Below are 12678 nucleotides of genomic sequence, written 5' to 3'. Positions count from 1 at the left end.
AGACGGTAACACGTTCACTGTTATGCTTGCATTCCATGGCAGCCAGTGTATCTCGGAACATGGTCGAGGGAGGTTATGTAAACACGAACTCTTCCACTAGAAAGACTGGAATTCCTCCTACATCTGCATGAGTAATAGTTGTGCAAGCCGTCGAGTTGGTGACAGCGCTATAGGGGAACCGTGGCGTGGGAGAAGAGAAATTGTGGACCAGAAGACTTGAATCAAACGACTTAATTAAAGCGTTTTTCAAGGTCAGTTTAAAATACAATTCTGAAATTTGTGTTCCTCAATAAGCTGACATAGAATGCTATTGAAACGGAGAGAAAGCAGGAAATAATCAAAGCTAAAAATATGTTTCTATCAGATCAAAAATTTCAGGGAAATTGCAGTGATTCACAAGGTATTTTGTGTTGAAACCTCCGCAAGACCTTACCAAATTCCTCACATTCCTCCTAATTCCTAAAACGTGTTATTTGTAAAAAACATTTATGGGTCCTACGAATACGACCTGTAATTACAGCATAAGTTACTAGAATCGAAGTTGTGTGAGGATAAGAGTTATGTCGTCATTCCCTTACATGTAAAATAGAATTTATTTATTCATCAAACCCCATTCATTGTTACATAAATTTGCACATAATTGGCCGAACGAGTAAAATGTAAAAAAAAAAACATTTGTGCCAAACGCACTTTATCCTATAGTTGTTCCATTGTTAACTTAAGCCGACCAATATCAGGAAAAGAACATCACGTCATTATCCTTGTGATAATCATGTAAATGATTATTCAATGATTGCTTTAACTCACTGGAATGTGGAGCCTGGCGCCGCCCGCGCTGGCGCGTCTGTCTGGATCACTCGTGTCGGAGCGTTGCAGTCTCTGGCGTCCTACGCTGTCGGTCCTTACCCACCAGACATCTGACATTGAATCAACGTTTTATTAAACATCGATAGGTTAAACTGACGTTATTTCAACGTCGTTTTAACGTCATTTGCCGATGGGTAGTTTGTCGCGACTGCCGTGGCCAGGAGCCGTCATGCACTCCCTCATCACTGTGAAATGAGGAGTAGAACATTGAGATAACGTGGCCGAAGCTTATGAGGATGTTATTAGTACAGGAAAAACATTAATGCGGCAGAGAACAATAATATTACATGGCAACGCACCAAAGAACTTAAGGAAAACATGATGATGTGTCAGAAAACTTTACGAAGACATGGCCGATTTAGGAGAGTATATTGATATAACATTGCCGATGTGTCTGAAAACTTTAAGTGACTACTGCTTCATCAGTGAACTCTTAAACCAACATGATCGTCGAGTCAGAGAAGTTCAAGAAAGCATGGCCGTTAAAGCTCTTTAGGATAAATAAGTAGGTTGACGAGCAAGAGAACTTCAAAATAACGTGAAATATGATTCAGAAAACTTTTAAGTAACATTACAGGTGCTTTAGAAAACTTTTAAGTAACATTACCGGTGCTTTGGAGAACTTTTTGGTAACACTACCGGTTCTTTAGAGAACTTTTATGTAACATTAGCGGTGTTTTAAAGAACTTTTAAATAATAAGGCAGATGCTACAGAGACCTTAACCCTCTACTGCCTGACATGAGTAACCGGAGCAATATTGTCACAGGCCTACTTCCCAAAAAGGATACGTTCTAGTGAGCGCAAAATGACTTGTACTGATGGTTGCCGCCACGTACGACAACTTTAAAATGTTCTCTGTTGCGTACAAACGTTCTCAGGTTGCTACACTCAATAGTTTACGTATAATTTAAGTTGAAAGTTATATGTTCTCGGAGAGTGACATACGGCGGTAGAGGCTTAAATTAAACATAGCTCGAGCGTTTGAGAAATCTAGTTAACATGTCTGAGTCAAAGAACTCCAAGAACATATCCGGTGCTTCAGAGGAAACGTAGCCGGTGCGATAGCAGGGTGTAATTTAAAATATTATCTGTAAAATAATTTATTGAGAAAGCGGCTGACGTGTAGCATGTTAATAACAATGTATTTCGCACAACCTAAGTGAAATTCTGGAAAAAAAATAATTCTTGTCGTGCATTTGCCGTAAATAAAGACGGGAAAATTTTTGCTGGAATATCAAACGAACTAGCAGATAATGAATTCGCTCATTAAAAACTTCTTTATCTAGGGCAATTTCCTTCTTTCACTATCTGCAGTCTCTATCTTTCACTAACCGTGACCGAGACAGGCTCAAGACGCGTATAAAGTATTGGACTCACTCTTCATGCTATGAGCCGCTGCTCGCATGGAGAAAGTTTTCCGCCAAGTCACCGACTGTGATACAAAACGCGAATACGGTGATAAATGAAATTAGATTATTTTTCTCTAATGGAGCACTGAAAGCAGATTTTTGTACCATAAACGCCATTATAAAATGCATGAGATTTTATGCTGAAAAGGTACTAATTATCATGTCGAAAAGTTACTTCACAAACTTTAATGAAGTACAAAACGTGTACGAGATAATAAATTGAGCAGAGCCAAAAGTGTTCCGATAGGAAGTAGTTTTCCGTAAAGGTTCAAGTAAGTCTTATGCAACATTATATATTATTCACTGAATCACGCTACCCGCTTTCGAATTAAAGCATTTTGTGTACACTTACTTAACGAAATCTTCGTTGTAATCCAAATTATTTTTTTTACAAGTCATTTTATTTTGTCTTGCAGTTATAAACAAGTGTTCAACATGCAGCAATTTTCAAGTTTCGCCTTCACATGTTTCGCCAACTTGGCTCTAGTATACACGGCAGCTTCCCTGGCGACCAAAACATCTCTCAGCCCGGACCTGATCAAAGAAATTGCTGACCGTCTACACTACACAAGTAAATTATTTTCTACACTTTTGGTATATAATTTCTTACTATTTATCACTTATATACAGATATAGTGAGTGACTGCAGTGTTAAAATTAAGCATTCCATCAACTAACAATGAGCCACTGCACTTTTTAATAACAGTTATCATCTTCATTATAGGAGCAATTAAAATTAATGGACTGTTTTCGTAAAGTATCAAATTCTAATTTTTAAAGGAAAAATATATATATTTGAAGCATCCAACGCACTCCTGATATCGAATGCATGCTCTCCACAATTGAATCAACTCTTCATTTCGAGACACTTCTATGTATTCTATTGAGGCATTCCTTTAAAATTGAGCAATTATCTCATTAATATAGCTGTTAATTTTAATAATGATCTTTAATGCAATATATGTCTAAGTAAAGCACATGATATTATTTGGAAGAGCCTGAACTGTTCTTGTAAGTTTTTTTTAATCTCACTCATAGTAAATAAAAGTTCAGCATTTCAATGAGGAAATTACAAAACTGAAATTCAGATGCGTCTAGCCAAAGAAAACTATATACATAAACATATGAAATTTGTACATTTTTTAAATTTATAAAAAATAGGTTACGGTATACTAATTTCATGCTCATCAGTATAATCTATTACTGAGAATTTTAAAAGTATCATCTCACTTCAACGATATGGTTCCTCCAGTCTCGAACCAACCACCAACACCAGGCGCCGACCGTCTGACGGTCGTTAACCTGGACCTCCTGCCTGACGATGTCATCGCTGACGACGTCGAGGCTGGAGTTCAGGATGAGTTCGATAACGTGGGTACGTATAAATATAATAGAATGGAATAGAATAGAAGTGTCGGCACTGAAGAAATAGGCCCATGGCCTGTTGCCGATTCATGTACTTTTCGTGACTTGATTCACAAGGGACCCGGCCTTTGGAACCCGATCTTTCCATAGCTGACGATGACGTAACTTTGCCATCGTTATCGAGTAGATTTTGCTAGCATTGGAAAATTGAAACTGAAACAAGTAAAACTTCCGAAGAATGATTGTTTGTTTGAAGGTACAGATAAATAATCGCTGCTGAAAAAATTTCTGTTAATTTTTTGCTTAATTGAGATACATGAATACATCTGAGAAATTTCCGTCTAAAATGACAACATAATAGCTGGCACAGCTACAACTCGACGCCGTTACACCAAAGTAAACGAAATATAACACCATTTGAATTTAAAAATAAAACTCAGTACTCACTGCAGTAAGTGATAGAGAGCACCTTTTCTCGTCGACGAAAACGTGAAGTCACGGACGGACAGACAGACGGACGGACGGACGGACATGGCGAGCACAATAGTATATTTTATCCATAAATGATAAAATGCGCTAAAAATATAACCCCTTAACAGTGTTCGAAATCATCTACGAGTGTATGCGATGAGTTAGCCATGCAGTATTGGAATTAGATCAGTAAGATAAATTTCTTATCTGGTTTCAGATAAGGAGCTGGGGGATGCTCCAGAAAACCTGACTTTACCTGAGCACCACATAAATAGTGAGTAAATATATTACAATTCATAATCATTTCTTATTATTTTTATTTTACGAAGCAGTTGCCGTATAGCGTATGGTTCAAACGAACTTCGAGTGCATAAGTTTAAGTTTTTAAGTTCTTAAACATAAGTTTAATAGCAAATGAAAAATAGATAGACATGAGAAAGTATGAGAACGGATAAAAATGAATAAGCACTTGATTCATAGGCTCAACGAAATAGTTCCGTTTTTAGGCGTCAACGAAACACCAGCAACGATGGAGCAATGTTGCGGAAGCCGCCAGACTGTTCCAGGTTCTGGCGGCGGCAACCGGGAACGCTCTGTCGGCGACGGTAGATAGACTTGTAGAAGGAACGACGAGGTCCGTTGTTGATGACGAATGCAGTCGATCGTCTTCTATAAGGCAGATTCGACACGCGCTGCGGAAATTCCGTGAGCTAAGGAGGCGCCGAACCGCGAATGCATCGGAACGTCAGAACAGCGACCTTGAACTGCGTGCGCTGATGCATGCGCAGCCAATGAAAATCGCGCAATATCGGCGTCACGTGATTGAATTTCCGCTTATTGCACACGAGTCGCGCAGCAGTGTTCATTACGGATTGCAGTCTATATAGTTTGGCATTACCATAGTCCAATCTGGTCAGAACGAGCGCCACCTCGAGGGCCTCGAGGACCGGCCCAGAGAGATAGCGGATGACGCTACGTATTCGTTGCAGAGCGCCAAAACGTGTGAACATACGAAATCGGAGCTCTCCCGATGAATAAATAATTCATGCATAAAAATAAATCATTCAGGCATAAAAATACATGATAAAAAATTTCTGCACGTCGACAGAATTGGCGAGAAAAGTCTTTTTCCAATTTTCAGTTGTCGACAATTTGAAGCTCCAGGCTCAGGTCGGACTTTCAACACTAAGTTTCTAAAGGTATCAAATTTAAATTTGTTATCTATCTATTTTTGTACATTTAGTTTTTTTAATTACCATACCCCAAAAAATTAGAATTAGTAACAGACACTTACTTATGATTAAACAAAAAGTTGGGGCCTGACACTAACTTCTTGAAATACAGTGGGGGGAAATAAATATTCGTACACTTGAAAAATCGTATTTTAATGTATGTAAGTACACAAACTTAACAGGAAAAGTGATTTAAATTATGTATAGAGACGCATAGTATTAAAAAATACTATCAAAAGAAATTAAATCTCAATGCAACAAAAAACAATGCAACATGTTCACTTTTCGGGTGAAAAAAGTATTCGTACAAAACAATAAGGAATTTAAAAGCAAAGAAAACGCCAAGAAAACTCACCATATCGATATTGAAAACGTTTCGGAGTCCAGCTCCATCATCAGTTCGACTAAACTAAAAATGAATAAAATCACTTTAAAAGTCAAAATTCAAAGACAGACATAAAACCTAAACAAATAATTTAAATCACTTTTCCTGTTAAGTTTGTGTACTTACATACATTAAAATACGATTTTTCAAGTGTACGAATATTTATTTCCCCCCACTGTATATAAGACACCTATCAGTTATAGGCGAAGAATTAACAGCCAGGTAATCTTCTGTACAAATACAACTGATGACTGAATGTCTGAACAAAAATGTTACTGGAGAGTATGTGTGAAACTGCGATCACAGGCAAAGTTATTTGCAGGAGAAATGTCGCTGATGTACCAAGGCGTGTACGTGCCGGACGCTCGCTTCAATCCTTTCGTGGACGGAATCTTGGTCAACATGGTTGCTGAAATGCGGCGACGGCAAATGGACCCGCTGTACTTCCGGGTCCTTAAAGGCGGTGGTGTCGAGTGAGTGGAGTGATCCGGGTACATAATGGATGGTGAGCTCGAGTGAGTGGGGCGAGCCGGATCTTTAATGGCAATGGGGTCGCGTGAGTGGAAAGATGCGGGTCCATAAGGGGAGGTGGGGCCGAATGAGTGGACTGATCCGGGTCCATATGGGCGGTTGTGTCGAGTAAGCGGAGTGATCTAGGTCCATAAGGGTGGTAGAGTTGAGTTAGGGGAGTTATCCGTGTACATATGGGCGGTATTGTCGAGTGAGTGGGGCGAAGAAAGAAAGTTTTTTGTTCTTTGAATGAAAAATTCCTCCCATTTTCAGGTATGTTCCCACTCGGCGCAAAGAGGACAAGCCTACAGAAGCTGATGCTGGGCCAGGGCAAGCACCAGAGAAACTTCAATCAGAACGACTGAAAGAGTTCAGATACTAAGCTGTTTTGTCGATTATTTCAGTCGATATATTGAACATATTGACAAAGATTGTGGGACATTTTATAGTGGTTATTGAAGCTCAAAAATAATCAACAGAAACATTTTGTTGCGGTGTATACATGCGCTGATTGTGGATGTTTATATGAAATTGTATACGAATGATATATTTTATTATTAATTTTTCGGTCGATGCACACAGTGAAAAACCAAAACGAGAGCCGATCGGAGGCGGTGTCATCCGTGGCCTGACTCGCATTAAGCGCTTCGGCAACGCAGAGGTTCAAACTTCGGGGAACGCAACCTTGGTAAGACAAGTCCACAGATAGTGAATATATTGTTTTATTTCCATAATATTTTCCATTGCTATATGATCAAATAATAAATTTGTGCGTTTGACCCAAAAACGCCCCACGTTATTTACACTGCCAACTCATGCATGAGACTTGTGTATACGCCGGTGAGTCGGTCGGCTTGGCCGTTGTTAACACATTACCATGCACTCAGCTCCGACGGTGACTGCACCAACCGTGCGATGGAGCTTAATACATAATAATATAGAATAGAATAGAATAGAAGTGTTAGCACTGAATAAATAGGCCCATGCCCTGTTGCCGATTCATGTACTTTTCGTGACTTGATTCTACATGGGATCCGGCGTTTTGAACCCGATCATTCCATAACTGACGATTGTTTAAAATAGCTGCTGGACTTATTGCCTGGCCCGTCCAGCCCTAATACGTAACTCGTCCAGACATGAATACGGACAGGAAATACACTAATTTATTTGTGTGATAGGTAACAGAACATATGACAGAACAAATATGACTGTGACACCAACCGAAAATAATTAAATTAAAATGTTAAATGTTAACATCCGTGAGGAGTTAGACAGACCAAGCCCTTCTTTCTGACTAAGGCCATTTCGTATTGCATGGTCAGACAAGAAATAACGTTTTTGGAAAATGCAACTAAACTTCCTCCAAAAAACCACGAATTGTTGGCTATTAAAACTCGTATCAAAAATATACATTGAAATAAGCTTTACGTATATTTTTTGTAATTTATTGCTAGTAAAATGCAACCTAAAGAACTTTGTTGCATAGACGAAAATGCTTTTCGCGAGGAAAAGCAGGATCGCGTCTACCAAATCAAGGCAAGATCGAGCTGAATTTGGTGGAAGAACAGCTTAATGTTTGAATATTGAGGTCCTCCCAGCACAACTGCTTAGACTAAGCGAATAGTTTTTTTCATTGACTTTTGGTGTAATGATTGGATTTTTCATGCGTAGACCCTAGGCCTGTTGGCTTGAGAAAAATATTATTTATGTAAGTTTCATTGCAGCTACATTGTATACTCTTCTTGCTAGTATTTAGAGATTTGCTAACTCCTCTGTCTATTCGATAACTCAAACAATTGATTTGTAATAAAAATAAATTGTCATGTATATCATCTTCATAGTTTTAGCTGTCCACAGCTCACGCAAGAAGTTACCGTATACTACAGGTAAGGGGAAGAACGTCTTCTTGTATTTTGTGTGCTCCAAATCCAGTTCTATTTCTACAATACAATCCACCTGCACTGACACAGGTAGATTGTATACACACAGGGCACAGAAAATACAGTGACTTGATAAAAAGTCACTGTATTTCCTGTGCCCTTAATTAATCCAGTTCCTAGAACTACACCACTGCAATAGGTAAGAGTTCAATAGAACTACACCAACCACAAGATAGGTAAGAAGTTACTGTATTTTTTGTGCTCCCAAGCCACTTCATTTTTCACTCAACATTATTCTAAATCAACCGTCGTTTAGGTAAGAAGTCACTGTATTTTCTGTGCTCCCAAGCCACTTCTTTTTCACTCAACATTATTCTAAACCAACCGTCGTTTAGGTAAGAAGTCACTGTATTTTCTGTGCTCCCAAGACACTTCTTTTTCACTCAACATTATTCTACACCAACCATCTTTTACGTAAGAAGTCACTGTATTTTCTGTGCTCCCAAGCCACTTTTTATTCACCCATTACTATTCTACACCAACCGTCGTTTAGGTAAGAAGTCACTGTATTTTCGGACCACTGACCGTGGAGTTCGTGTTCGACACGACGACTGGCGTGCAGATCATCAACACGACGCTGACTGCCTTGGCCGGTCACGGTCTCGCTCGAGTCAACTCCACAGACGCCCAATTTCTGGATTTCATAATTGACAGGTTTGACGCATCTGAATTGCGCATTTCAAATAACAAAGATTTTTCTCGTTTATATAAAATATTATTGTGCTGATTTTTATCATCTGTAATCTAAACTTGAGCATGGGAACTGTTCACCTGTTTTCATTCAATTTCTTGTTTTCAACGCATTTCTAGCGCTCTCTGTCCAGCTCAACAAAACTTGCTGCCAGCACTAATAATAAGTCTGAATTTAGTAACTAAAAACTATGATTTTTATCACACAGATAACATCAGGGTTTCTTTGCTGTTTCATAATGCTTTTCGAATTTCACTTACCGGACTCTTCTTTTACTTGTATGTACTCTTGGGGGCCTCAACTTTTTTCGAACTATTCCTTCTCAGTTGCAGTCAAGTTGAACATTTTTTGTGTTCGCTCTGACGAACTTACCGGACTTTCCTTTTACTTGTATGTACTCTTGGGGGCCTCAACTTTTTCCGAACTATTCCTTCTTCCAAGTTCAAGTTAAGTTAAAATCTTTTTCTGTTCGCTTTGACTGACGAACGGACTTTGACTTTCAATAATTAATCATGATGACGAAGACTGTCGACGTGACTGTAGGTTCGAGGACGATGGTTGTGCGGCCCTCTTGACGTGGTTGTGGACTACCAAGAGGACGGTATTGCTGCGACGAGGGCATACGCGTATTTGTACGCATTGCAGTTCGACTCGCTCACCATCGTTGACAGTCACGGCGCTGAGATGCAAGACTTTAGAATTATCAGGTAGAAATACCTCTTCGAATTTTTGGGAAATGTTCACTTAGATGAAATAATTTTGAGACTATCAATACTATGTACGACAAGTGAAAATCCCCAAACAATTTCACGATTGTAAGCGAGTTGGTACATGATTTAAAAATATTTCAGACCGCTCCTGGATCACATGCCGTACGCCGGCAACAGGACTGACACTCAACAACGTCTGACGCAGGACGTGACGCGGTATCTCTTCTCCAACGCATCCTTCATGACCGCCTTAATGAGACGAGCATTCCAACTCGCTTCCTATGACAAAATCTTTCCTCAGTTCACATCGGTTTCGAGACATCATACGACAAATGATTAATCTTAACTCATATCTTTGGAATAAATGATTTTTAATTTCAAATCTTGCTCAGACTATATTAACCATTTCATAATGAATTTCTAACTCTGTCTATTAAAAAATCTAAAAATCGTTGCCCTTGTACTAATACTTGATGAAATATACAATTATCATGTTAATTAAACAAATATGTTCAGATTCATTGATATAAGAGTCTAAATATCCCACTATTTGTTATTAACGTTATTACTATCAAAATGTTCGGTAAATATTTTATTATATCCCGACTGAGGCCTATTACACAGTAATAATAAAACAATTGTAGTGACTTTTTCATTCATGTGTAAATATTTAAAAAAACGATAAAAAATTTAATTGATTCTCATAGTCCCGCAACGTACGAAATCAAGTTGCGGGGATCGGAGCAAAACCAGAGACTACGTCGTCTCAGCCGCACAGCCATCTTGAGGCTGGTGCGGCGAGAGGGTAGACTTGAGCGAAGACTCATGAGGATGTTCGAGAGAGGAGGCAGGAAGCCCTTACCCAAGGAGGCAGACGCCGAAATTAACGGGAATCTATGGCCAAATGTGGTGCGAAATATGAATAAAACTTCTAGTCCCGAGGATGAGGTTCCGCCCAAAAAAGAAATGAAGCTTATATCTAAAAAGGACAAGTTTCTGCTGTCACCGAAAAAAGTCGTCAAGCAGAAAATTTTCGATAATATACCTGACTAAAGAGCTGATATCGTCGTGTTGTTTTGTCTTTGAGTTATTTGTTGTTATTACGTACGAATGAACTTCCCTATTTCATTTAAAGATAAATATTATAAGTGCAACGAATAAGCGACAATTTTGTTCACGCTTAAAGTGACTAAAAGTTTGTTTGAAGTAGAAAACTTTTATTCGTCATCAGTTAAATACCAGCATCTAGAACCCGCTGTAATATTTCCATATAAACCTGAAGTAATTAAATAGGATTCTAGCAAGAAATTATATTTATTCCTTCCAAATTTTAGAGTTATGAATTTGAAGTAGAATGTTACGCACCATAAATCATATGTTGATCTCGAACGTAGGAAAAATATGTCAGATTGTAACAGTAAAATGCAGTGTCATTTTTTTAAACTGAAACTACTTCAACTACACACTATCTTCCAAAGGTTGCAGTTAAGTGTTTGCACAGTTATAACGGTTCAATTTGAGAGTAGTAAATACTAATTAACAATTACAGTCCCACCGCCATGCAAAATAGTCCAAATTAGCGTAGAACTATGGGAAAGAGACTAAATTTAAATTTGTATTTACGTATTAATAGAATTAATTATTAACACCAAAAAGTAAAGATGAATAGGCATTTTTAGATTAAACTCTCCTTGGTTCTTGAAAATTGCAGTGAAGCAGAAAAACGTTACTTCTGTTCGAAAATCAGTGGATGCCGAACACAGCAAACTTAAAGATACGACTTTCCCTTGCTGCAACTACTGTGAGAGCTTGAATTGCACATTTATCCGTTGGCATTACAGCAGTGAACATGCGAATCGTCAGAAACAGTACAGGTGAGTGACATGGATGATTATATTCTTTCTTACTTGCTATCTCGCGTCCAATACAAGAAAGAGAAGAGGAAATGTCCACGATGAGTAACGCTATAACATGAACTTCAACCGGTTAGAAATTGTTTTAACTATGGTTTAACGGCGTTTAACGGTCTTACCATTGTCCAGCGGGAAATGATTTGGAACGGCGCCTAAGAGTTTGAATCTAAAATCCTATACTGGGAAGCAGCGAGTATTAAAAATCCAAGACACATAGAAGAATTGTGGTATTATTCGCACGATGGCAGAGACCTAGACTAGAGAAGTTTTTAAAGATAGCGGCCAAATTGAATCGGTTCATGTTCCCTTGCCTAACAGTTTATTCTGGCAGTCAACTTCACATTCATTCATAGACAGATTTGCTCTTCAGTCAGTCACGTCATTTTGATCCTTTCAGCAATTTCAAGTTCTCCCACAGAGGGCAGTTGAGCTGCTTGAGCATTTTGGAAACTTTTTGCATTTCGTTATGAAAGTCAAATCGGAGTTCTATGTGAAATGTAAGTTTGAATTGGTTTTCATTTTATTGTCATGGATAAATTTCGTCCTCATTAATGTAATTCGTGAAAATCGGATTCGTGCAAACATTTCCTATAAGGCTATACCATGCAATGCCGGCTAATCTGCTAGAATTTTATTTAATTAACAATCTTTCCCGGCAGTATGAAATGTTATGACCGTTGTTTAATCTGTTCGTATTATACCAGTTTCATAACCTACACATTTGTTACATCTTGGTTCGTATAAATTTTGTTTATGGCAGGACCTGTCAGACTGTCATTAGTGTTAGGCTGTTAGCTACTAATCTCAGGCCGTGGCTGTCTAGCACACGACGAAATACGGTCTCAGGTAGTAGCGAAGTCTACCCAGAATTGAAGTTTTCTATGGCTGTAGTAGAGAAAATATTGATCATATCCTGAAACATTCCCAAGTTGGGGTCAAAGGAATTGGAATTGGGGTGCGTGGTGACCTACGGTCACGACCTTTAAATCGGTCATACACGCTGCCTAAAAAAAACTTTTACTAGCATCAAAAAATTAAAAGTTCACACTCTTATGTTAACAAAAAAGTTCAAATATACCATATTCACAGCTGTCCTAAGAAAAAATATAAAAATTCGACAATCGCAAAAAATTAAAACCACGTACTAAAACAATTCGGCACGTTCACACGTCTTCCCACCCTCA

General features: G+C 38.5%; 1 protein-coding gene across 1 annotated transcript; it reads left to right on the top strand.

Annotated features, from left to right (window-relative positions):
* The first annotated feature begins 57 nt into the window (after nt 1-57).
* On the top strand, nt 58-10943 carry LOC108680738. The gene is made up of 9 exons (XM_018169629.2): nt 58-251; nt 2694-2848; nt 3530-3652; nt 4331-4387; nt 6053-6203; nt 6514-6609; nt 6823-6928; nt 8674-8834; nt 10289-10943. The coding sequence occupies exons 2-9, from the start codon at nt 2713-2715 to the stop codon at nt 10632-10634; spliced, it is 1176 nt and encodes a 391-aa protein (XP_018025118.1). The 5' UTR covers nt 58-251; nt 2694-2712; the 3' UTR covers nt 10635-10943.
* Nucleotides 10944-12678: the final 1735 nt, after the last annotated feature.

Source organism: Hyalella azteca, unplaced genomic scaffold, assembly GCF_000764305.2.
Source record: "Hyalella azteca isolate HAZT.00-mixed unplaced genomic scaffold, Hazt_2.0.2 contig11733, whole genome shotgun sequence".
Classification (NCBI taxonomy): domain Eukaryota; kingdom Metazoa; phylum Arthropoda; class Malacostraca; order Amphipoda; family Hyalellidae; genus Hyalella; species Hyalella azteca.
This window is presented reverse-complemented; position numbering and strand designations above follow the sequence as displayed.